Here is a 23,873-nt window from a genome sequence, read left to right as displayed (position 1 = left end):
GGAGCGGTGCGCGGGCGGGCAGAGCGCGACAAAGTGCGTCCACGCAGCCTTTACGCAGCTCGACTGTGGCTCGGCGCGGGAGCGGGACACGAAGCGACGGCAGCAGCAGCCCGACGCGACCGTCGCAGCGGCAACACGGCCGACGCAGAGTCGTCTCTCGGGAGTAGATTGGGGGGTGGGACAGAGTGCAGTACCATCTACTCTGACACTACAAGAGACCCACACACACGCAGAGCGAGGCGGCGGGCGCCGTGTCTCTCAAAGTCGGCGCGCGAAAAGCGTCGAGCTCGCAAAGGCACGGCGCCGTCCTCGCCCCGCCTCGCCGTTGCTGCGCGCGTGCTTGCTCGAGAGAGAGCCAGAGTTGTGCAGCTGCTCTCGCAGAGCCCCGTCCAGCCCCGCCCGCCCCCCTCGACCCGCACAATGGCGACCCATGTGCGTCTCTCGCTCGCTCGCTCTCCAGACCCTGCATCTCTCGCCGCGCTACGGCAGCCTCCAGGCGAGCAGCCGGGGCCACAGTACTGACGAGCTGCACACACATGCTCCGCCTGCGCCAACCCGCGGCTCCCCCGCCCGCTCCGCTCTCGCGCGACACCGTTCCCTCCTCGCCTCCAGCTCCTGTTCGAGTCGGCGACCGGCCTCGCCCTCTTCTCGTCCGAGTTCGCAGAGGAGATTGGCAAGTCGGTCAAGTCCGTCCAGGACTCGGTCGACGACGTCTCCAAGTTTGGCAAGATGGTCAAGCTCGTCTCGTTCGTCCCCTTCCAGGACGCCGCCCACGCCCTCGAGGTCGCCAACGACGTCTCCGAGGGCGTCGTGCACGAGTTCCTCCACGGCCTCCTCGAGCTCAACCTCGCCAAGAAGGCCGGCGTCACCCTCGGCGTCGAGGAGCGCGGCCTCGCGTCGTCCATCAAGGCGACGCTCGGCATCGACTGCGACGCCAGCGACCGGACCCTCGAGGTCCTCCGCGGCATCCGCCTCCACCAGGAAAAGCTCCTCGCCGGCCTCGAGTCGGGCGACACCAAGCGCTCCCAGCTCGGCCTCGGCCACGCCTACTCGCGCGCAAAGGTCAAGTTCAACGTCAACCGCAGCGACAACATGATCATCCAGGCCATCGCCCTCCTCGACCAGCTCGACAAGGACGTCAACACGTTTGCCATGCGCGTCCGCGAGTGGTACGGCTGGCACTTCCCCGAGCTCGTGCGCATCGTCCCCGACAACTACCAGTACGCCAAGGTCGCGCGCCTCGTCGGCGACAAGGCCCAGCTCTCCGAAGACCTCCTCGACGACCTCACCGAGCTCCTCGACAACAACGACGTCCTCGCGCGCAACATCCTCGACGCCTCGCGCGCGTCCATGGGCACCGACATCTCCGAGGTCGACCACCTCAACATCCGCAACTTTGCCGAGCGCGTCATTGCCCTCTGTGCGTCCCGCTCTCCCTCCCATTCCTGCTCCTCGCATCGTGTCGCGAGAGTCTGACCCTCCGCACCGCCCGCAGACGACTACCGCAAGTCGCTCCAGACGTACCTCTCGGACAAGATGGGCGTCGTCGCGCCCAACCTCGCGGCCCTCATCGGCGACACGGTCGGCGCGCGCCTCATCTCGCACGCCGGCTCGCTCACCAACCTGAGCAAGTACCCGGCGTCGACCGTCCAGATCCTCGGTGCCGAGAAGGCCCTCTTCCGCGCGCTCAAGACCAAGGGCAACACGTGCGTCCGCTCGACCTCTCCTCTGCTGGTGCTTGCGTGCTTGCACAACTCGCACCGCAAGAGGTGAGAAGCCCCGGCAGCCGACCCTGACCTTCTTCTCTCTCTCTCCTCAGCCCGAAGTACGGTCTCATCTACCACTCGACCTTCATCGGCCGCGCCGGCGCCAAGAACAAGGGTCGGGTACGTCTCCGACAAATTTCTCGCCTCTCGAGACAGCTTGACAGGGTACTGACCCTCGCGCCGTGCACTCGTCCAGATCTCGCGCTTCCTCGCCAACAAGAGTTCGATCGCCGCCCGCATCGACTGCTTCTCCGGTGCGTCTCGTCTCCCGGGCGTTCGGCGCGCCCGCCGCTCTGAGGCGGCTGCTCAGTCGCTCAGGACCCGCAACTGACCATTCCACCCCTGTCCCTCTCGCGCGCAGACGCCCCGTCGACCAAGTTTGGCGAGGTCCTCCGCCAGCAGGTCGAGGAGCGCCTGAGCTTCTACGAGAGCGGGTCGAACCCGACCAAGAACAGCGACGCCATGGCCAAGGCGCTCGAGGCGTTCAAGGCCGAGCAGGCCGAGTCGGGCGCCGATGGAGACAAGATGGACGTCGACGCCGAGGCGCTCCAGGCGCCGACCGAGGAGCGCAAGGAAAAGTCGGCCAAGAAGGACAAGAAGCGCAAGTCGCTCGCGGCGGCTGCTGACGACGACGAGGCCGAGGAGGAGGCGTCGCCGAAGAAGAGCAAGAAGAGCAAGAAGGCGGACGAGGGTGACGAGCTGAGCAAGGAGGAGAAGAAGCGGTTGAAGGCTGAGAAGAAGGCGGCGAAGGAGGCCAAGAAGGCGGCAAAGGCATGAGGATGCCCCCCCCCCCTCACACTCGCCGTCTCGCTGGTCCTGGTCTCCCGAGCAGTCGTTCCTTCTCTCCTCCGCCACCCCGTTGTCTACATTAGCCTCCTCCTTCACCCACCCTCAGCTCCACCTTGCGCGCGCGCTCGTCGCTGCGCCAACCCCCTCCTCCACTTCCTACAGTGTACTGCGCTGCCGCTGTTTCGTTCGCTCATGTACTTGTAACTCTGCATCTACCCTCTGCTCCATTCGCGAGTGAGCACATGTGAAATCTGGAGGTAGAGTAAGCTTGGTGTTGGCAACAGAACCGCTTATGAGGTGGTTTATCGTCTGCGGGTGGGCAAGGCGGACAAGCGACTATAGCAGAGGGGTTGACGAGGAGGGCACATAAAGAGGACGTGGAACAGACTCGTCCAAGAAGAAGGGCAGGAGGAAAAGGGGAACAAGCGGTCCAGCCAAGGCGAAACAACAAAGAGTCGATGGGCGAGTCAGGCTTGTATGAGAAACGTGAGGCGATGTGCGTGGAGGAGCGGGCGAAGTGGACGCTCTTTACCACCCGCCGTTGTACGCCGTCCAGACGCGCGAATCCGCCGTTGCCCCCGCCCCTACCCCACCGCCGGTCACGCCGTCCACGCGCCCGTGTACATCTTGGCCTGGGAGCGGCGGCGCATGGGCCGCCTCGTCCGACAGGCGGCGCGCGCCAGTAGGAGGAACGCTCCCCGCGGGCGTATCGCTCCGCGCAGCCTCAGCCGCCGAAAGCATGGCGACATAGTCATAGCCGGGCGACGGCTGCTGTGGCTGCTGTGGATGCGCAGGGTCGCGCCACCCGGGCGTTGGCGGGATGGACGAGTGAGGCGGCGCGTTGGGCGAGACGGCGGGCGACGAGCCGTTCGAGCCTGGCGCGGCGAGCGAGCCTGCCGGATGCAGAGGGATGGTGATCGACGCGTGGTGCTGCAGCGGAGTCGAGGTGTGCGAAGCGGCGCCGCCGCCAACGGGCGTCTGCGGCGGGATCGGGAGCGGGAGGAAGTCGGCACCGCTCATGGACACGGGCGGAGCGCCTGTACCGGGAGGAGGCATGCTGTACGGCTGCCCGAGGGGCGGCATGCCCGGGAGAGAAGCAGCAGGCGTAGGCAGATTGAGCCCGTCGTACGACGATATCCCTCCTGCGCCATCGCTCCCGGAACTGGCAGACGACGGCGTGTCGACAACGCCGAGCGGAGTGCCGTACGAGTCGAACTGCCACGTAGCCGAACTTCGTCTCGGTCGCCGCCCTGCCAGCGCAGGATCGTCGTGCAATGGCGACGGGATGAAGTGCGCGTCTGGCGCATGCGCCTGGCGCGGCGGCGCAAAGCTGGCCTGACCCATACCCTGCTGCGACTGGTGCTGCTGTGGCGGAAGCTGCATCGTCTGGTATCCCTGCGGGCTGTTCTGGAACGCGCGGGCAGTCGACCCGGGTGCCGTGGTCGACAGCTCGTAGTCCCCGAAGGCCATGTACGGCGCGTCTTGGCGCTGCCTCGCCGCGCGCGCCGCCCGGAGCTCGAGCAGCCGCTCGTGGCCGAGCGGGGTGAAGAAGCACGCGAGCTCGAGTGCGCGCGTGAACCAGTCGAGCTCGACGTCGGTCAGGGCACACTCGGCCGGCAGGGGTCCGAACTCGGTCGGCTCGCCCTCGCGCTGCGCGATCATGGTCGCCCACCCGGGAAGCGCCTCGAGCTGCGTTACGAGGTGGTAGACGACGTGCTTATCGAGCGAGTCGACGAAGACCTGCGAAAAGCAGCCCTCAGCAACCTGCCAATTTCACGGCAGGCGAGCGTGCGCACCTTGGAGTAAAAGGCAAGCAACTTGAGGCACTTGCGCACGCGGCGCTCAGACGTGGCGAGGAGGTCCTCGAGCGCGGCGCGATCCTCGATCGTCAGGTCCATCCGGCGCTGCTGGATGAGCCACACATGCGCGAGATGCACGATGTCGAGCAGCCTGTCGAGCTCAGGGATCAGCCTCGAGCCAGCAAGCCGAGCGCACAAGCGGAAAAACGCACCTCTCGTCCATGCGGACCCCGATGAGCAAGTCGTAGTCGACCGAGTGGTGCGCGTCGCATCCAGCGGGCGTATAGTCGAGCTGCACGAGCCTGCGATGGAGCTTCTGCACCGCGGCGTGCGCGCGGTCGACATAGCTCCACAGCTCGGGCACCGTCTTGAGGAAGCGCGTGCTGGGCCGGCGGGAGCTCGAAATGTTGCTGAACGCGCGCTGCACGGCGCACACAAAGTAGCCCGTGAGGCCGAGCGCGCGGTCGAGCTTGGCGCGCGTGACGAGCCCGCGGGCCGGGTCGAGGATCTCGTCGAGATACGGGCCGAGGTCCTCGTTGGCAAGGTCCGGCACATGCACGCCCGTGCCTTCGAAGTACTCGTACAAGTCATTGTCCGAGATGACCACCGGCATGCTGAGGTAGGCGGCGATGCGGGCGTCCGACTCGAAGAGTGTCGGGCCGACCGACGACTTGATCGCCTGCACCTCGCTCGGCGGGAGGTCCGAATGCTGCATGTCGCGGAAGAGTCCCATCGCGCTGCGCAGGAAGAAGCGCGCCGTCTTCGGCTTGACCTCGGCAACTGCGGGCGTAAATGGGTGAGCCTCGCCATAATTCGCCTCGTGTCGTTCGGACAGAACGGTCCGCGACTCACGCATGAGCATCTGTACAAACGCCACAAGCGTCTGCGCATTCCTCGCGCTCGGCACCTGCAGAATCTCCATCTTGGAGCAGAGGTCGGTCGCGCGCTTGACGATCGCCCTCCAGGCGTTCTCGCGGCGAATGCCTGCCGACAGGACGAGGTCGAGCGAGGCTTTGCCGTTCTCGATGTCGGGGCCGGCGACCCCGAGGAGGGCGCTGTGCGGCGAGGCGCGCGCGCCGAGAGAGGTGAGGATGCCGACGATGACCTGGCTCGCGAGGTCGAGCGAGTCGACGTGCTCCTTGAAGAACTGGACGTCGGGCGAGAAGATGTGGAAAGCGGGAAGATGGAAGCAACAAGAGTGCATGGAAGCTGCACGACCACCGGGCAAAGTCAGGCCCGCATGTTCACGTCAGGGAGGGAAAAACACGACAGGCGCACCATCGATGAGATGAATGGTCAGAGAGGAAGCCATGGTCGGCAGCGCGAGCCTCCAATCGCTCGACGACGCGCCGAGGTTGCTCGCGCGGAGGAAAGTCTCCCACAGCTTGGCAAAGCTCTGGCTTGACTCGTCGTCATCGTCGTCGTACCCGCTCACGCCTGGCCTGCTATGCTGGCCTGAACGTATCAGGGCCTGGCGGTGCTGGATATCGGAAATGTTGCGCATTGTCTGCTGCGGGTCGTAGCGGACGGGAACTTGCGGAGGTGGATAAGGATATGGTGACGAGGAGTGGGAGGTGCGGTTGAGGCCCGCAGGACCGGCAAGCGGCGTGCGCTGCGCCAGGCCAGACGCGGACCCGATGTCGTCTTCGAGCGAGGTGACCCATGTCGGCCGCAGAGCACTACGGATGCACTTGCAGGTCAGCAAGCGTGCCGCGCGCGGAAGGGAACAGCGGCACAGCGCACATGGACACATCGTCACCGTAGTCGCACTCCTCCTTACGCTTGGTGCACCTGGTACACTCGGGATATTTGCGATCGCACTGGAAGACGGGCACGTTGCGGAAACAAGGTGAGCGGCATGATCGAGCGTGAACGGGGGGAAGGATGGGAACGCGGCCTCACCTTGACCTTGCGAGTGCGGCAATTGCTGCAGGACTGTTCCGTGCGCAAGCAGACGACCGTCAGCACACCGCGAGAGAGCCCAGGAGCGAGAGCTCAAGCCTGCCTTTGCCGTAACCTTGACCAGCTGCGTCCCGCCGACAAGCTGATCCGGGAGCTGCCCGATCGCAGCCTGAGCGGGCGGGAGGAGGACAGAAGCGCCTGGCGGGATCTGCACTGCCTCGAGCGGGATCTGCGCCGTCCAAGCGTGCGGCGGCAGTGGTGGGGGCGGCGGGACGACGGGCGGCGGCAGCTGGCTCGTCGACGCGACCGGGCAGTGCGGCTGCTGGTGGTGCTGCTGGTAGTGCTGATGCTCGTGCGGGACGGCGTACTGCCCCGCGTACGGCTCGAAGCTGTCCATCGCAGGCCAGAGCTTAAGGAGAGGCGGGCAAGCCGAGGTGCTGGAGCGAGCTGCTTGCGTAGGCGCTAGCTGGGGGCTCCCTTGGCCCTGCTTAGAGTATGGAGCCTCGGAGGCGCTTTCGTGCAGCTCAGGGTGGAGCGACGGACGCGAGGGAGCGGGCGAACCTCGGAGTATGCACGGCTGGGCGACCACGGCGGCGATCACCGACATTGCCTGTCTCGCATGGAGCCTTGCGCCTTCTCTCCTGTACGAGGACCGACTCATTCGAGGACACCCGCCTGCGGCCATCAGGGGATCGTGGACACTCCGTCCTCTCCCCTGTTTCTCCTCGACAGACAGCGCTCCTGCGGCGGTCAGAGCCAGGACGCGCTCGCAGTGTCAGGTCGCGCGAAGCGACAGAGGTCACGAAAAAGCCAACCGCGTTGCCGCTCGAGCAAAGTACAGTCTCCTCTCCTCCGAAGTGCACCTCGTCCAGCCGTCTAGTGCGCGTGCAGCGCTGCGTCCTTCTCGGCCTGCGTGAAGAGCTTGGGCTGTAGACGTCGTGCGATGCGTGTCAGCCTGATAACGTCATACGAACCGAAGGAGCGGCAGGTCCGTTGCTCGCAAGTTGCGGAGTCGCAAACTCACCGGCAAGTTGCGCTCCCTGCAGCACGAGCAGCGTCAGCTTGAGCACGTAGAGGACAGCAAATTCGAGCAAAAACGCACCACTTGGTGCCGTCGGGGAAGAGTGCGGCTGTGCAAGGGTGAAGCACGGCGTGCGATCAGCACAACGCATCGCCTTCGCGAGACCAGCCCATGAGGAAGGGAGAGGGCATGACGCCAACGCACGACGGTACGGATCCGGGTGCGAGTACTTCTGCACCTCCTTCTCGGCTTCGTTCAGGAGCGCGGCGACGGCGCGCGGGTCGCGCACGTTGCGGTTGCGCTCGAACTGGGCACGGATCTCGATCGCCTTGTTCCGCCACAGGTCCCGGCGGACGTACCTGTGTCGTGCGTGCCTCGTCAGCGGGTCGTGGATACGGGAAGGGAGAGAGCAAGAGACCAGTCGAGTGCGCCCTTGAGGGCGCGGCGGTACAGGTGCTGCAGGCCAGCTCGGCGAGTCAGCAGGTGCTCAACAGAGCTGGCATTGGGCGACCACGCACCTGCACGTAGCGGCGGTGCGCTTGCGACTGTTTCATCGCGGCGAGGGGGACGGGGACGGGGTCAGCGAGGCGTCTCGGCGCGCTTCGAGCGCGAGCGCGTGCAGGGACGGCAGGCGCACAAAGGGCGAGGCTACTGCTGGTGCGGACGACATTGGCGCGGAGAAGTGGGCGAAGCGAGGCGGCGCCGAGGTTGCTTCGTCTCTGGCCATTCGCTGGGTGACCCGCACTCTCCCCGTCCTCGCGCTTTCGGTGGAGCGTCTAGTCCGCGACTGCTCGATCTACCTGCTCCGAGTGTACACGAGCTGGCTCCGCGCGAAGGCACGCTGTTGTCGCTTCTCCCATTCGCTCGTGCGGTCCCTTGCTGCTACTGCCCTCTCTGTCGGGTCCGGCGCCGTCCCGGTCTGTGCAGGGTATCGCTGACTTGAAAGGCTCCGAGTCTGCATGGGCCACATGCGGGTCTGCTCCGCTTCGCTCGGGATCTTGCCTCACAATGACTATTTTCGCCTGCTCGCGACCGCTAGGAGACGGCGCTCGACGACGGACTGTCCGCTAGAGCTCCACCAGTGCACACCCGGCCCCGGTGGATCCCACCGATTCACTGCCGACCGCGAAAAGCGCTCCCGCTGCCAGTGCAGCACCTGCACCCGCTCGTCTCGCTCCGCCTGTCCTCTCAGCTCGCTCTTCTCGCTCTTGTGACCACTTTATCCCAGCTCTAGCCGTTCTCGTCTAAGCAAATGTCCGCAGCCTTGTGAGTAGGGCTGCTCCCTCTGCCCTGCAGCGTGACGGGCGGGCGCAAACCGCGGCAGAAGAGGCTTGCAGGGGTGCATGTCGCCCGCAGCCGGATCAAGCGAGTCTGGAAGACATGCAGGTGACAGAGCGCTCTCGCCGAGAGATGGGACGTGAAATGGGTGGTTCTGGACGCTCAAAACAGGTGCGGTGCCGGAGACCAGCGCGCGAGCAAGCGCTGTGGGAGTGCAAAGCAGGACCGACAAGCGCAGTGTGCTTCGAGTGGAGCAGAGGAACCAGAGGGGTGGAGCAGGCTTTTCGCTGAACAGCCTTCGTGAGAAGCGGCCGCCTCGCACTTCGGGTGGACGGAAGGATAGCAACGCCGCAGCTGCGCGAGCCAGAGTCTGCGCCGCAAAGGAGCCGGACTGCACTCTCACGGTGCCGTGCGAGAGTTCTGCGTGGCGTCCGGAACCACAGCCGACACTTTTTGTGGCACAGGCGACGCGGTGCTGATGAAGCCAAGCTCGAAGGGCTAGCCGCGCGAGGGCAGTGCTGTACTCGCGAGCTCCAGCAACATTCAGGTCACAAACGAGTAGCGAGGAGCCGAGTCTCGAAGCGCAGACAAGCATGGTCGGAGGGAAACCAGCGCAAAGGATGCGGCGGAGGACGAGGTTGGCACACGGTCGCACCTCTGTCTCCACGCAGGGCATCTTGTGAGGCACCAGAAGAATCTACTGCTTCGTACGAGAGAAGCGATCTTCCCTCGCGTGGCCCGCTCAGACCGCCTCTTCGCGCAGAGCCGGATGCGCGTGCTCGGGGCCTGCAGACCGCGCACCGCGCTCAGAGAGTGTGCGGCTGCCTCTGACGCTGAGCTGTGGCACTTCGACCCCGGCTCCGAGCTCTGCGTGTCCGCCGGGGCCGAGTGAGGAGAGACGGACGCTCGTCGTTCGCCCGAGTCTTCGTCTCCTGTCTTTGCTCCGCGTCACGCTCGTCCTTGTCGCGTGCTGTCTGCGTGGGTCTGCGCGTGCTGCTGAGAGCGGCACTCCCAGGCGCCCGTCCGCTCGCTGCCACGCTGGGCCTGTGCTTTCCGCGCAAGCTGCTCGCCGCCCTCTTCGGCTCGCTCGCCGCCGCTCCCGGCCGCCCTCCAGCCCCGCCCGACGCGTCCACCCCGCCGAGCCCGTCACTGTAGCCGACACTGGCGGCGCTGCCAGAGACGCGCGACAGCCGGGCAGGTCCGCCGCTCCCTCGGCGCCCGGGTGTCAGCTCGAGCGACCCCGTCTCGGCTGGCCGCCTCAAGGCGCCTCTCGATCCGCCCAGACCCGCCACAGCGCACGCAGAGGGTAAAGGTCACTTGCCAGCAGCGAGCGCGAGGGAGTCGTGCGCCGCCATGACGGCGCAGCAGGACGCAAACACCAAAGGTCCGTCTCGACTGCTCGCCGACTTGAGCTCGACTGCCCGGAGCTCGAGCTCGTGACTTGAGTCTGCCTAGCGTTGTAGTCAATCACTGACACGTCGTCGCCCGCAGATGCCAATGTCAAGCGCGTCTATTCGGTCATCGCGACAGACCGCGAGACGGGCGAGCAGGTCGAGCTGCGCCTGCGCACCACCTCGGTCGCAGGTCAGGGTTCTTTCGGCGTCGTAGTTCGTGCCGAGATGAGCCAGGGTGGGGGCGGAATCGTCGCGCTCAAGCGGACTAAGCAGGATCGGCGGTTCAAGGTGCGCTTCCTCTGGCCCTCTTTCACGCCCTCGTCGCCTGACCTCGACCCGACGCAGAACCGCGAGCTGCAGCTCATGCTCGCGCTGCGCCACAACAACATCGTCAATTTGCGGTACTACTGGTACCAGGAGGGCAAGCAGGACGACGAGGTGTTCCTCCACCTCGTGCTCGAATACATTGTGCGTACCTGCTTCTCATGCGACCATCGTTCATCGCCAATGAGTGCGAACCGAGTGTCTTGACTGGATTACCGGCGCAGCCCGACACGCTCTACCGCGTGTACCGCTCCTATATCAAGCGCAAGAAGCCCTTCCCCGAGCTCCTCGGCAAGCTCTACCTCTGGCAGCTCTTCCGCGCGCTGGCGTTTGTGCACGCGCATGGGTGCTGCCACCGCGACGTCAAGCCGCACAATGTTCTCGTCGACTCGGATACGGGCAGACTCGTTCTCATCGTGCGTTGCCTGCTTCCGCTGTCTGCGTGTCTCCCTGGCCGGGCCTGGTCTCAGGGGCGGCGCTGAGCGAATAGCTCAATCGGTAACGCCCTCAAATGCACAGGATTTCGGGTCGGCGAAGGTCCTGACGGCGGGAGAGCCCAATGTCAGCTACACCTGCTCGCGCTACTACCGCGCGCCGGAGCTCATCTTCGGCTCGACGAACTACTCCAGTGCGTTTCGTGCCGATCTGTCATGGCGAAACGGCAGCGATTGATTGTTTCCTCACAGCCGCAGTTGGTGCGTTCCTTTGCCTGCGGTATTTAGTCGCTTCCTCAAGCAGTTTTCGCTGACGTGCAAGCTCCAAAGATCTCTGGGCGACTGGCTGCATCCTCGGCGAGCTGCTAAACGGCGCCGCCTTCTTCCCGGGTTCGAGCAGTGCGTGCCTCATCTCCGCTGCGTCGTACACTCCGTCAAATTGAGTATCAACTGAAAAGCTTGATAAAACGCACAGGTCTCGATCAGCTCGTCGAGATCATCAAGGTGCTCGGCACGCCGACTTCCGAGCAGGTCGGGGCGATGAACCCGAATTACCTCGAGCACGAGTTTCCGCAGGTCAAGCGCGCCAGCCTCGCACAGGTGCGCACTGGGCTTCAAGTTGCGCGACAGCTGCGTTACGCGCGGTACTGATCGACGCCATCTCGGACCTGGCCGCAGATGCTCCCGCACGCCTCGATCTACGCCATCGACCTTCTCTCGGCGCTGCTCATGTACGAGCCGACCAAGCGCTTCACGGCGATCGAGGGCCTCATCCACCCGTGGTTCGACGAGCTCCGCGCGGGCAACCTCGTGCGCCTGGACGAGGCGGGCAACGAGATCGAGGGCGAGTGGGCGCTGAGGATGCCAAATGGGAGGGAGGTCACGGTCCCGCTGTTTGACTTCTCGCGCGAAGGTACGTCGGTAGCTGTCTCGTTGTGGTGTGATTGCAGTCATTGCAAGGTTGCACTGCTGAACACCGCTCATCGACCGCAGAGCTTTCGATCCGTCCCGACCTCATTCACCTCTACCTCCCAACGCGCGCGCGGGCGACCATCGAGCGGAAGGAAGGAATCAACCTCGCCTCCTTCGAGCCTGTCGACCTGAGCACGCTGCGCATCCACATCGACTAGACCCGTCTCGCAACTCCCGCCGTCTGCTCGTCGCATCCGCCTGCACATCCCATCACGCCCGTTCTTCCTTTCCCTCGTTGTCGCTTCGTCTCTTTCCGCACGCTCTCGCACCACCTGTACGACACTCAGCTTGTCCCGCACCCCCTTTCCAGCCTCGACCCGCGTGTCTCGTCTCCGCTGTAGGTACCCTCCGCACGCATCCGATACCCCAGTCCCTCGCTCCCTCGCACGCATACCCTGCTCTTCCGCCTGTCTGCCCTGTAACGCCTTCGTCGCCTTCGTCTCGGATGCACATGCTTCAGCGAAGGTCGACCTTCCCAAGTTGCCACTTCCTTTCCCCGTCTGCCGAGGCGGAGCGACGCAGGGGATGTTTAAGAAGTGCTGGTTCGGCATTCCAGATGGAACTGCTTGAGTTTGACTACGCCGGGTAAGGGAAACAAGACGAGAGTCCATATGCAGCACAGCGCAGGGGCAGGGTACGGACCAACTGATGACGGCGGGGGGAACACCGAGGGTACACACAGAGTTTGGAAGCAAGTAAGAGCAGCGGCAACAAGCTAGTACGGATGAAAGGGATAGGGAACAGACAAGGGACAGACGGTGTTGGCGGTACAGACTCGAGGTCCAACGACGATGATGCGGACGCGGAACAGCCGACGTGCGCGAACCAGCTCACCACCCCTTGCCCAGCCCGCCCGTAGAGGAGCTCGGCGACCCTTGTGCCGAGTTCGACGCGGGAATGTAGAACGCGGGTGTGCTCCGCGCCGGGTGCGCGAACGGGCTCTTGACCGCGGGCGCGGCGGACGCGGCCGTGCTGCGGCGCTGACGCCTTTCCCACGCGAGCGTGAGGAGGTCGTGAATCGACGCGGCGGCGGCCGCGGCGTCCGAGGCGGAGGACGCGGACAGCGACGGGCCGTCGAGCGGGGAGGAGGAGAGGAGGGGCGAGGTGTCGTACTTGAACGAAGACGAGGTCGGGAGGTCGAAGCCTGCGACGGGGAGCGACAATGACGGGTACGTCGTCGAGTACGTTGCCGAGAGGGAGTACGTGGCCGCGAGCTGAGCGGACGACGAGAGCGACGGCGAAGACAGCGGGAGCGAGAGGTTGTTCGAGTCCGCCGTGCGCTGCTGCTGCTGCGATTGTTGCGCAGCCGTCGGCGCCGGACCGAACTGCAAGCCGAGCGCAGACAGCGACGACATGGTCTTCGGAGAAGGCTGCCGCTGCTGCCCCGCAGTCGCCGAAGAGCCATTCGTTACGCCATAGCCGCTTGCGAAAATGGCAGCCGTCGCAGCACGGTCCGCGCGCGCCTGCTGCTCGGCGTCGGACGAGATGATCGAGTTGAGGTGTGCGGCGAGGTCGAACGATGCGGCCGACTCGAGGGCCTTGAGCGCGTCTGACGACGACGACGGGAGCGCGAGCTCTGCGCCGAGCGAACCCGACGGCGGCGTAGGGTAGCGTCCAGCCATTGCTGCTGCGTCGGCGGCCGTTGCGCTCGACATGACCGGGTTGGCGAGGTCGTGCGCCGTGTTGTTCAGAAGCTCCTCCAGGGTAGTCGGGATCGCCGACGCGGACTTGACGCCCGGCGCAGGTCCCTCGATCGAAGCAGCAAACGTCTCGTAGTCGAAGTGAGGCTGTGCAGTGGGCGGCGGCGAGGGGTTCGGGTCGAAAGCGGAAGACGGTACCGGGTCGTTCGCGAGAATGGCCTTGAGGTTGTCGAGCGTGTCGGTGTGCAGCGCCGACGGCGAGTACGACGAGAACGCCGGCGAAGGGTAATGGCTTTCGGGCGCGCCGAAGTCGACGGCCCAGCTCTGGTCGCACTCGTTGCTGTTGTCGCCGCCCTCGCTCGTCGTCGTCGTCGAGCTGCCCTGCACCTTGATGTCGCTGTCTCCGTCCTCATCACCGTCGCTGCTCGACGCCGATTCGTCATCGTCGTCGTTGCCGCCGTGCGACGAGACGGGCGAGTTGATGAGCGAGAAGCACCCGAGCGACTCGGGCAAGCCGGCGAGCGTCATGGCGCGAGGGCGAAGTGCAGGGCGCCCAGAGCCCGTGGCGCTTCCTGCGACAGTGGTAGCGCCGGAGGGAGCAGCTCCCGCTCCGGAGAGGGCGGAGGTGGCGGGGGATGCAGGTCCCGCTCCGAGGGCATGGGGGGCGAGAGTCGCTCCGTAGCCAGCGTCGCTGAAGCGACGAGGCAGAGGGATGAAAGAAGGGTCGATGGAGGGAAAGGCAGAGATTTCGGGCTGCGAGTAGGCGGGAAACGACGGCGGGGCCACCGGGAGGCTCATCGAGAGACCCAGGCCCGGGAACAGAGCGGACGACGAGGACGACACGGACGTGTCGTGCGGAGAGATGCCTCCGTCGCTGAAGACGGGGATGCCGAGAGGGCCGGACGACGACGTGGATGGACTGGTCGACGAGCCTGACGACGACTCGCTGCTGTCCGCCTTGGAGGGCCTCGCGGCCGGTGGCGAAGCGTTTGACAGTCGCCGTTTTCGCGGCGCCTTGCCCGCCGGGCCGTCCTCGTCCTTGCGCAGATGTAGGCGACTGTGCCGGTGCAGCGTATCTCTGCACGGAACAGAAGAGCAGGTCGCGAAGAACGAGACGGCGACAAATCAGATCAGCGGGTGTTCAAGCCGCAGCAATAGGTGCACAGCCAGCTCACTGCCGCGCAAAAGTCTTGCCGCAAGTGTCGCAGACATACGGGCGATCGAGCGTGTCTGTTTCAGCGAAAATAATCGACCGGTCAGGAGTCGGTTCGCACGCGGGTCCACGGCGGATCGAGTCCAGACGAGGGCTTTCCGGCGCCTCCTCTGATTAATGCAACTGGGTTCAAGCAGACTCACGTGTTCGCTCGTGCCGCTGAGCATGTTCGAGCTTGCGGAAGGTCATGTCTGCCGTGCCGAAGCGGAGCGTGTCAGCGCATGGTCTGCCAGCAGGGCATCTCTTCCGCGCTTGTTCGAGTTGGCCATGCTTCTGAAGCCCAGCAGGACGTCCGGCGAAGCTGGGCGGGCGCGCGCAGGGGAGAGAGAGACTGGCGGGCTCGGCATTGGCGGGTCCAATGGGAGCGAGCGGACGCGGCGGGGTAGAGCGGACGCAAGCTCACCGCAGTAGCGGCAGGTGGCGACCTTGCCCTCCTTCTTCTTCTTGCCGCCTTCGCTGGCCGTCGACGCGCTCATCGCTCCTGCGGACGCGGGTGGAGGAGCGGGGCGGGATGTTGGGGTCGATGCGGAGTGAGCGGGTGCAGCGGGCGCTCGAGGGCGTGGGCAGGCGTGTGCGAGCTCGTGTAGGCTCTTTTGAGTGGTTTGAACTCGACTGTGCTGGTCACGACGCAGCAGAAGCACGGGGTGGCCGCTTGTAGGGACCAGGAGCGGGAGGGTGAGGACGGGGCACCGGCGCCGCCACAAACCCTTCGAGTTTCGGGCAGGGGTTTCGCTCGCAAGGCCAGGAGAGTCGGGACTAGGCATCAAGGTGTTCTTTTCGCTTTTGTGCCTTCCTCCCTCCACTCTCACTCTCTGTCTCTTTCCCTTCTCCATTTTCTGCTGCGAACGCACGGCTAGGACGCTTCAGTCGTGCAACAAAGAGGAAAGCTGCAAGCTTACGGGCAGCGCTCAGGAGTAGACCGGGCCTGCGGAACCACATGACCTCGTCGACCCCTTCCGCGCATGCGCTAACCGGGCTTAAACTGGGCACGCGACGGGCAATTTCGAGCGCGCTTGCTCGCTGGCCCAGCCGTCAGCGTTTGCAGTGCGCAAGGCCCGAGAGCAAGCCGAGAGCACTCGCAGTCTCCCCCCGACGATCGCTCGCGAGGGACCTTCTCAATCCAGGACTGCCTATGCGGCGGCCCTCGAGTCGCGTTGCGCTTGTCCCCAGGTGCCCTCTGTGCCCAGGACAACACTTCCGTGGATACTGCTCGCGGCAGTCGCTCCTGAGCAGGCTGTACAGTGATGACACCTCGGCGGAAGCGCGCAGGGGAGGGAGCGCCGGGCTACCCGGCTCCCGTTTCGAGAGCACCAGCCTAAACCGCAATGAGGGCTTTGGACTTGCGCTTTTTCAGAGGAATAGGTAAAGCTCTGTGCGGCAAAAAGAGGAGGGGGAAACCCCATCGGAGATGAGGCTGTCTCCGAGGACTGTCGTCTTTTCCGGCCTTCCGCAGATATTTCAGGGGTTTGCAAGCTCTCGGTATACAATTTAATCAGCCGGTGCATATGCTCAGAGAGAGCCGGCTGTGAAGGTGCGCCGACAGCACCGCCACGACGTCTTCATCTCCTCTTGCTCGCCGCTCGTTCGCGTCCATCGCCTTCTTCTCCACGCCGCGATGGCTACGAAGCGCGTCGCCAGTAACTCTCCCGGGCCCCTCGTCCCTTCGACGAGCGCGCCCATCTACCCGGTCGCTGGTCCGCCGGCGAAGAAGCTGAAGAAGCGGGACCCGGGCTACGAGGCGGAGCAGGCGGCGGGCGGGCCTGAGAAGCGCCTCAAGCAGGTCAAGAAGAGTGCGTCCCTCCAGCCTACGTTGCTCGCTTGCCTCTGTTGTGCTGACCGCGTTCGCCCCCCACTTCTCGGAATCCATTGTATCTTGCTACGCCAGGCTGTCCGCAAGCAACGCGCGAGCGGGCCGACCGCGTCTACAGCCAGCGCTTCTTCTGCGTCGACCGCACTCGCACGGGCGAGATCATGGAGGAGTTCAAGGTACTCGGGTCGACAGGCAACGTCTATACAATCAAGGTCGACAAGGCGCGTTTCGAGGACTCCTCGCGCTTGGCTGCTGTGCACGGCGCACCTGACTCAAGCTGAAATCCGGCCTCGAAATCGCAGATCCCGACCTGCGACTGCCCGGACGGCCTCAAGGGCAACAAGTGCAAGCACCAGCTCTTCGTCATGCTCAAAGGTGTGCTCAAGACGAGCCACTCTGCCTGAGACTGCCTCTGACAATACGCTATACACAGTACTCGGTGTGCCGCAGTCGTCGAACCTTTGGTATGGCGTCGTCGCTATCTGCTCCCACCTCTTCCTGCTCACCAGTCCTTGTCTCGGGCAGGTACCAATCCGCCCTGCTCAGCACCGAGCTCCAAGCGATCTTTGCATTCGCCCGTCCGGCGCCAAAGACGCTTCTCGACGAGCGCGTTGCGCGCGCTTACAAGGTCGCGACGGGCGACCAGCCCCCAGACGAGGCAGCGGCGACGGCGGGCGGGTCGGCAACTGGCGTGGTGCAGAAGCGGGTGCCGCAGGAGGGAGACAGCTGCCGATCTGCTGTGCGTCCTCGTCCTTCTCAGAGACTCCAGCGGTTCTTGTCGCGTCCTTCGCGCAAGCCGCGCCTGCCGAACCGCGTGAACTGACTAGCTCCTACTGCAGACGAAGACTTTCAAGCTGGCTCCGAGCAGGGGCTCGTCTTCTGCCTCACCGTGACGGGCTGCGGCAACGCCCTGCACGCCGAGTGCTTCCGCAACTGGGCCATGACGTGCAAGCCGACGTGCGTCCTTACCCGGTTCCTCTTCCTCTTCTCCACTTCTGACCCACGTCTCTCGCAGCACGTGCCCTCTCTGCCGGGAGAAGTGGGACGTCGCCGCTGGCGCTGCGGGCGGAGCGAGCCAGGCGCAGGCGGGCCCGTCGTACTCGCGCGAGGGGTACCAGAACCTGGCCGCGCAGGCAGGAATTTCGACCAAGCGCGACACGAGCTCCTGTGCGTTGCGCTCTCCCGCTCTTCGCTCTTTCATCGCAGCCGGTCACGCTGCTTGAGGGGCTCCGCGGTAATGTGCTTCGCACTGATCGATCACCTTGTGGATGTGATCGCGCAGACTATCTTGGACCGAGACGCGGCAGGCGCTGGGACGGAGGTTACGGACGGTACGGGTACGACGAGGAAGACGATTTTGGCTACGGCGGCGGTTGGGAGTGATGGCGATTCGGCGTTTCTTGCTTTCCTCGTAGTGCCTTACTGTGTTCCGTTGTAGTTTGAATACGCAACGTCGCTCTTCCTATACAACCATGGCCTATGCTCAGTACGACAGATACGGCCGCTTCATTCGCATAGTCCGTACAAGACGATTCAGTATGTACAGGTTCCCCTCGTCCTCAACCCGCACTTCAGGCGTACGTCGAAGCGTTGCTCGCCTTCTCGTCCGTCATACTTGCCGACTCGCGGTGGATCGGCTGCTCACGCTTGCTGTGCGCGTCCTTCTCCTCGTCGCTCTGACCCGGCCGGACGTGCCCCGCCATCGCCTTGTCGTCAACTGGTGCGCAACCGCGAATCAGTAAGGTCCACGATAGTTCTGGAAAGAAAGCTGTGACGCACGCTCTTCAATCTCGTCGCGTCCGCCGCCCTCCTCGTAGGCCGCCTTCGCCTTCTCAAAGTGACTGCCATGGGCCTCTGATCCGACGAGCACGCAGCCGATGATCCAGACTGAGACAACCTGTTCTAAGGCGTCAGTGCCTGTGATGGTCCTCAGTGAGAGAGGAAACTCACCGCAATGAGAATGGCGCCGACGAGACCGTAGTCGGGGCGGTCCTCCTTCGTCCTGAGATTCTCGCCAGCGGTGGCCTCGATCTGTGCTGATGCCGAAGAGACCATGTTACCGAGCTGGTAGCTGTCGAGCAAGTAGCGCAAGTCAGGATCGTCTGATCAAGGCAAGCGCGCGGAAGCTGGCGGGACTCACGCGACGCCGGGCCAGACGGCACGGAACGCAGGCGGCGAGATCTCGCTAAGCAGCACGGGAATTACCCCCCATGCACCCTGAACGCCAAACTGAACACAGAACGCGCCAGCCGCGAGCGGTCCGAAAGTGTTGGGAAGGAGCCCTGAGGAAGTGGGAAGCCGAATCAGCGGTCTGTTGCGTCCCAGTGCCAGCCGCTGAAAGAGACGCACACAGGGGAATGAAGCAGCAGGTCCAGACGCAGCAGACGATGATAGTGAGGCGACGTCCGAGGAACTGAGAAACCCAGCCGGCGATAGTTCCGCCACCTGCAGGAAAGAAGCGAACATGTCAGCCGACGTCTAGCGTGAAAGCTATGCGTCTGAGTGAATGTCAGGACGTACAGACTGCACCGACGTTACCGACAATGGTCGCGAGCGTCGCATCGTGGCTGGAAAGGCCCTTCGACTCCTGGATCATGGAGGGGTAGATGTCTTGCGACCCGTGCGAGTAGAAGTTGAAGCCGGTCATGAGGCAGACCGCATAAATGCAGCGGACCCAATGAAGCCTGAGCGCGCGGCCCATCTCCTTGACGAAAATCTTCGATTTAGCCCATCCCGTCGTGGTCGATCCGCACGCCTTCTCGGCCTCGCGACGCTCGACGAAGTAGGCTGACTCGGGGAGGAGGGCACGGAGGAGGGCAGCAAAGGCGGAGACGGCGGCCGCAAAGTAGAAGAGAATCTGCGGACGGTGAGATAGAGGAGAGTGAGCGGAGCGACGGGGAGTGGGCGGAACAGAAACGACGCACGCGCCAGTCATCGTGCCTCGCCACTTCTGTCAGATTAAGTACCGCAGCAATGAGGTAGCCTACGGCGTAGCCCTGCAGTGGAAGAAGGTGAGGACGTGCGGAGACGAAACGGAAAGAAGTCGAGACGCACCTGTTGCAGGATACCGGAGAATAGCCCACGAGCTTCGACAGGCATGTTCTCGAGACCAAGAGCGGCAGAGAGACCCCAGATACCCTGCAGCAAGGTGAAGTCAGCCGGAAGCTCCTGCGCAAAGCGTCCGCAGGCGAAAGAGTCGGAAGTGAGACTCACGCCCATGGCGATTCCGAACAAGCAGCGGACAGCGAGGAACTGTCCGAATGTCTTGACATACGCGGTACCGAGAGAGAGTGCGCCGCAAATGAGGAGGTCGGCGATCAAGGGCCACTTGCGACCGTAGCGGTCCGAGAGAAGACCAAAGATGACGGCTCCGAGGGGGCGGAACAGGAGCGTCAAAGTGATCGACGTCGTGATGGTGCCGAGCTCTTTGTCAAAGTAACGGGAGAGACGCGAGTTGGAGAGCGAGACTGAGAAGAAGTCGATGCTGCAAAAGCGAGATGCGACGGTCAGCGTCGGTCATTTGGTTGACAGAGCATTAAGGGAAACGGTGCATACGCGTCACAAGTCCACGCAATCCAAGCCGAGAGGAAGAGCAGCCACTGCATCCATGTGAGCGACGCCAGGAGCTTGAACGCATTGACCGACGACCGCTCCGACTTTGGCGGAGGCCTCGGCAAGTTGTGCACAAACGCAGACAAGATGGGATGCATCGTGCACGCTCGAGTTCAGCAGGGTAGGGCGCTGAAGAGCAGGAGCAAAGCAAAGAGCGGAAGCGAAGTTGGGGCCCTGTCCAAGCCCTGTCCCACCCCCCACTGCGGTGGGCGAACGCACTAAGAGGTGCTCCCTTGTGGCTCCAGCACGTAAATCGAGTGGAGAGAAAGGGGCGCGCGGGTGGGCGAGGGGGATTAAGGTTAAAAATAGGCCAGTCCGCCACGATGATGCCGCTTCTTGCGTCGCGGCAACTCGCCGTCAAAAGCTCCGGCAGCTGCGCGAGAGGCACGAAGAGGCAGCAGAGGTGATCGCACGAGCCGAGCGGCAGGACCAACGCAGGACATTCTGGAGATTGGCGAATCAGCTCACTCGCAAGCGGGACTGCGCGTGTTGCCAGGCGCGCGATACGAGGCCGACCGACCACTCAAAAGCGGCGTTGCCCTGCGCTTATTGAGGTACACTTTCATCGGTTCGTACCGGCACAGCGAGTGGAAGAACGAAAGACGCAGGGTAAAGTCGGCGGGCAGAGCCGAACAGCAGATCCTGGGACTCCCGGGCATGGGTGAGCCGCAGAGCGAATGCGACGCGGTTTCAAAACTGGCAAGCAACAAAAGGGAGTACAGGCGAGATGCGACATGGGAATCTGAAGCAACGCAACCGTCTATCCCTCGCGGAGCTGGCCCCGCAGCTCCTCGACGAGCGCGCCATGTTCCGCAAGCATCCTATCCTTGGCCGTCCCAGCCGACTCGTCGACGAGGCGCACAAGCTTAGGCACGTCCCAGTCGACGTCGACGCCAGTGCGGCGGAGCCTGCTGACGATCTCGAGCAGGTTCCACACGACGCTGAGCGGCTTGATCGGGTTCTGCGCGCTCATGCGCTCGACAATGTCGTCGAGCGGGAGCGCGTGCTCGTGAAAGAGCTCGAAGGCTTCGAGCTTGCGCGGCGGGAGGACGTCCTTCGGGAAAAGCTTGCCGCCAGAAGCGGGAGCTGGGGTCGGCGGAAGAGGCGCGACTTTGTAGGTCGTCCCGCCGCCGTCTGTAGTGGCTGGACGAGAATTGAAGCCATAGAAGGAGTTGTACGGCTTGGCTGAGAGAGCTAGAAGGGCGTCGTGGCTGGACTCGGGCGGGACGTTGGCGAGAGACTGGATCGTGAAGAGGATGTGCAGCGAGGCATAGACGTCGTTCGCGGCGTCTACGAGCGAGGGTGTCAGTTTGCACAACCTTGCGAGTGGCGACGAGCCGAGAACGACGTACATTCGATCTGCTCCTGTGACAGAGCGCCCGACCATCTCGCACACCGCACGTCCTTCTCCTTTGGCAGGTAGCAATCAAGGTAGATGCCCGTGAGCTCCTGCAGGCCGATCAGTCCGGGCTTCAGGCGCCCGACGAACCGCCCTGCATCGTACTGCCGCACGAGCGCGTTCAGCTCGAGCGTGCCGCGCGGATTGTGACCAAAGTCGCGCTTGAGCTTGGCCGCATCGCCTGCGGAGCAACCGGGTCAGCCGTTCGCTTTCGGAAAGACTGAAGAGAGCGCGTACCGGCAACTTGCACGCCCAGCTTGATCTTGTCCGGATCCTCGACGAATCGCTTGAGTGCCGCAGGGAACCCTGCGGGCGTCCGCACGAGTCAGCGCGCCGCTCGGGAATATGCGGAGAAGGCAACGCACTAGGCATCTTTGCGACGTGCACGAGGAGGATCGTCGAGGCGTCGCAGACCTGAACGAGCGCAGCCTTGCCTGGTCCGCCGAGACCGCCTTTGCGCGGGACGTAAGGGTCCCATTCAAGGTCTGCAGAGGGCATTCATCGTGAGCATACGATCGTGAGTGGCAGAACATCTCGCAAACGGGAAGCAAGCGTACCAAAGCCGACTGGGCTGCAAACAAGTAAGAGCGCGTCAGTCAGCGTCGTCCCCTTCCCAGCACAAGACGAGACTCGCACGTACCCCTCCAACCTCGCCAGCACCCTCTCGACCTCTGCCTCGTCCCGCGTGTACACCACCTCGACCTCGCGCTCGCTCCAGTCGCGGTAGCTAAACACCCTCGGCCACTTTTCGCGCAGCGCGAGCTGCTTGGCCGCCTCTGCCTCGCGCTTCGGCGCGCGTCGCGCACGCGTCGTCGGCACTGCTGCTGCTGCTGCGAGAGCAGGCTTGGTTCGCGCGAAGGAGGACGGGCCGGGCACCGCCGCGGAGGAGGAGGAGGAGACAGGCGTCCGGCGCTGGAACCATCCGCTCCCGCCCGAAACCTTCGCCTTCGCCCGGGGACAGGCATCGGCAGGTTTGCCCCCGCGCAGGATCTCCACCTCGTCGTCGCTCGCGCTGTCGCTGAGCTCGATCACGCGCGGCGCAGCGCTCTGCTGCGGTCCTGCTGCAGCGGCAGCAGGAGCAGAAGCAGCGGTCCACAATTTCGCAGGCGCGACAAGCTCGTCGTCCGAGTCGGGCGCTGTGGATGTAGGGCGCGCTGGGAAAGCGGTGGCGGTGCTGTACGCGCGGAGGGGGACGGGGTCGGCTGAGGGAGAAGGCGGGAGGATGGGCGTGCGGGTGATGGGGCGCAGAGGTGAGGAAGTGGGCGGGATGGAACGGAGAGGTACCCTCGGGGAAGGAGCGCGTGCGGCAGAGGGCGAGGGCGGATGCCGAGACGGCGTGAAGAGGTCGTCGACCTGCTGGGGCGGGCTAGCGACCGGTCGCGGCGGTGTTGCCGCCGCCGGCAGAACCAACGAGTCCGAAGGCGTAGTTACAGCCGAGTAGAACGGCTCTCCATCGTCCGACAGCTCGACTTCCTGCGAAAAGTCGATACCCTCGACGAGGGCCTCGAGGTCGCTCTGCGCGAGACTCGACTGCCCCGTCAATCCCGAACAACCCGCGTCTAGTTCGAGCTCGTCGTCAAAGTCGACGCCGGAGACGAGGTCGTCCATCTCGGCCTGAGAGAGCGCAGGCGCCTCGTTCACTCCTGCAAGCGCGCGATGCGGCAGCTGCGACGCTCCGGCCTGAACGCCGACTTCTGCGCGGCCAAAGCCATGCTCGTCGACGGCGCCCAAGCTACCGTACGAGACGCTGCGCGAGATGTGCTGTTCGCTCGCCGCGGTGCGCGAGACGGAAGGGGATGCGAGCGGGAGGGGGCGGATCTGGGCGTAGCTGCGCTCCGGGTCGAAGAGCGCCGTGCTGCTCTGGCTGCTTATGTCGACCTGAGAGCTTAGCGAGGGCGAAGGAGGCTCCCAGCGGTTCGTGGTCGAGAGCCAGGAAGCGGATGTGGTCGAGCGAGAGGGGAAGGGCGAGGCGGAGCGGGAGGACGAGGGCGAGGCGTAGGTTGCAAAGGCCGACGAGGCTGCTCGTCGCATCGACGTGGGCGTGCTGACAGGGGCATGGATCTGGTCAGTGGGTTCTCGCGAACCTCGCCACGAGGAGGCGGTGCGAGCGGCAACAAGAAGGGAAGACGCACCTCGTTCTCGGTGCTTTGCGTACGGGGCTGCGATGCTCAGCCTGTGCTCCGTGTAGCTCCCTGCCATCTGTCCGCGCTCCCTCGCCGCCAAAGACGATGGGGTCGCCCGCGCTCCACTCCCTCCCCGCCGTCGGGCTGCTCTCCCTCCTCCCTCCCGACAGTCCCGATCCCGATGACCCGGCAAAGACGATAGGGTCACCGGGCTGCCATCCTGCTGGACCTTGCTGCGCGGCGAGAGGGCGCGGCGGTGTCGAAGCGGCGCGTTGAGCGAAGGTGCGGACGCGCGCAGGAGACGAGGGCGCGGAGGGCGGGACAGCAGCTGCACTCGAGCGCGAGGCGAGGCGCAGCATCTCCTCTCTCGAATGTGCAAGTGAAGAAAGCGGCGCCT

The 23,873-nt window shown here is 64.5% G+C and overlaps 8 protein-coding genes across 8 annotated transcripts; 3 read left to right on the top strand and 5 right to left on the bottom strand.

The window, feature by feature from the left end:
- Nucleotides 1–420: 420 nt before the first annotated feature.
- On the top strand, nucleotides 421–2,543 carry NOP56 (snoRNP complex protein NOP56; the record flags this gene model as incomplete). Its single annotated transcript, XM_076650936.1, has 6 exons — nucleotides 421–432; nucleotides 613–1,420; nucleotides 1,496–1,706; nucleotides 1,820–1,886; nucleotides 1,963–2,020; nucleotides 2,128–2,543. The coding sequence occupies 6 exons, from the start codon at nucleotides 421–423 to the stop codon at nucleotides 2,541–2,543; spliced, it is 1,572 nt and encodes a 523-aa protein (XP_076503488.1).
- A 540-nt stretch (nucleotides 2,544–3,083) lies between these two features.
- JCM10292_003376 (uncharacterized protein) lies at nucleotides 3,084–6,653 on the bottom strand (the record flags this gene model as incomplete). The annotated part of the gene is made up of 8 exons (XM_076650935.1): nucleotides 3,084–4,295; nucleotides 4,352–4,505; nucleotides 4,567–5,134; nucleotides 5,207–5,563; nucleotides 5,633–6,033; nucleotides 6,098–6,174; nucleotides 6,257–6,289; nucleotides 6,360–6,653. The coding sequence occupies 8 exons, from the start codon at nucleotides 6,651–6,653 to the stop codon at nucleotides 3,084–3,086; spliced, it is 3,096 nt and encodes a 1,031-aa protein (XP_076503487.1).
- Nucleotides 6,654–7,132: 479 nt separating this feature from the next.
- JCM10292_003375 (NADH dehydrogenase [ubiquinone] 1 beta subcomplex subunit 9) lies at nucleotides 7,133–7,831 on the bottom strand (the record flags this gene model as incomplete). The annotated part of the gene is made up of 6 exons (XM_076650934.1): nucleotides 7,133–7,183; nucleotides 7,281–7,296; nucleotides 7,359–7,386; nucleotides 7,482–7,636; nucleotides 7,696–7,733; nucleotides 7,796–7,831. 6 exons carry the CDS (start codon nucleotides 7,829–7,831, stop codon nucleotides 7,133–7,135), a joined length of 324 nt encoding a protein of 107 aa, XP_076503486.1.
- Nucleotides 7,832–9,908: 2,077 nt separating this feature from the next.
- JCM10292_003374 (GSK family serine/threonine-protein kinase) lies at nucleotides 9,909–11,837 on the top strand (the record flags this gene model as incomplete). The annotated part of the gene is made up of 10 exons (XM_076650933.1): nucleotides 9,909–9,939; nucleotides 10,047–10,237; nucleotides 10,295–10,417; nucleotides 10,498–10,689; nucleotides 10,793–10,901; nucleotides 10,960–10,968; nucleotides 11,038–11,106; nucleotides 11,183–11,307; nucleotides 11,386–11,620; nucleotides 11,701–11,837. 10 exons carry the CDS (start codon nucleotides 9,909–9,911, stop codon nucleotides 11,835–11,837), a joined length of 1,221 nt encoding a protein of 406 aa, XP_076503485.1.
- A 672-nt stretch (nucleotides 11,838–12,509) lies between these two features.
- On the bottom strand, nucleotides 12,510–15,008 carry JCM10292_003373 (C2H2-type zinc finger protein; the record flags this gene model as incomplete). The annotated part of the gene is made up of 4 exons (XM_076650932.1): nucleotides 12,510–14,397; nucleotides 14,495–14,549; nucleotides 14,676–14,723; nucleotides 14,936–15,008. The coding sequence occupies 4 exons, from the start codon at nucleotides 15,006–15,008 to the stop codon at nucleotides 12,510–12,512; spliced, it is 2,064 nt and encodes a 687-aa protein (XP_076503484.1).
- Nucleotides 15,009–16,147: 1,139 nt separating this feature from the next.
- JCM10292_003372 (uncharacterized protein) lies at nucleotides 16,148–17,725 on the top strand (the record flags this gene model as incomplete). Its single annotated transcript, XM_076650931.1, has 8 exons — nucleotides 16,148–16,322; nucleotides 16,418–16,563; nucleotides 16,645–16,717; nucleotides 16,776–16,806; nucleotides 16,868–17,091; nucleotides 17,182–17,299; nucleotides 17,358–17,509; nucleotides 17,625–17,725. 8 exons carry the CDS (start codon nucleotides 16,148–16,150, stop codon nucleotides 17,723–17,725), a joined length of 1,020 nt encoding a protein of 339 aa, XP_076503483.1.
- A 188-nt stretch (nucleotides 17,726–17,913) lies between these two features.
- On the bottom strand, nucleotides 17,914–20,052 carry JEN1 (monocarboxylate/H+ symporter; the record flags this gene model as incomplete). The annotated part of the gene is made up of 10 exons (XM_076650930.1): nucleotides 17,914–18,059; nucleotides 18,122–18,239; nucleotides 18,293–18,413; nucleotides 18,483–18,624; nucleotides 18,692–18,787; nucleotides 18,863–19,199; nucleotides 19,267–19,338; nucleotides 19,397–19,480; nucleotides 19,556–19,826; nucleotides 19,898–20,052. 10 exons carry the CDS (start codon nucleotides 20,050–20,052, stop codon nucleotides 17,914–17,916), a joined length of 1,542 nt encoding a protein of 513 aa, XP_076503482.1.
- A 662-nt stretch (nucleotides 20,053–20,714) lies between these two features.
- On the bottom strand, nucleotides 20,715–23,835 carry JCM10292_003370 (uncharacterized protein; the record flags this gene model as incomplete). The annotated part of the gene is made up of 7 exons (XM_076650929.1): nucleotides 20,715–21,244; nucleotides 21,307–21,534; nucleotides 21,591–21,659; nucleotides 21,719–21,838; nucleotides 21,911–21,924; nucleotides 21,994–23,397; nucleotides 23,486–23,835. 7 exons carry the CDS (start codon nucleotides 23,833–23,835, stop codon nucleotides 20,715–20,717), a joined length of 2,715 nt encoding a protein of 904 aa, XP_076503481.1.
- Nucleotides 23,836–23,873: the final 38 nt, after the last annotated feature.

The sequence above is a fragment of the Rhodotorula paludigena genome (genome assembly GCF_050403205.1).
Source record: "Rhodotorula paludigena JCM10292 DNA, Rt_paludigena_JCM10292v1_ctg43, whole genome shotgun sequence".
Taxonomy (NCBI): Eukaryota; Fungi; Basidiomycota; class Microbotryomycetes; order Sporidiobolales; family Sporidiobolaceae; genus Rhodotorula; species Rhodotorula paludigena.
The sequence above is the reverse complement of the archived record's forward strand: the minus strand, read 5'-3'. Positions and strand labels throughout refer to the sequence as shown.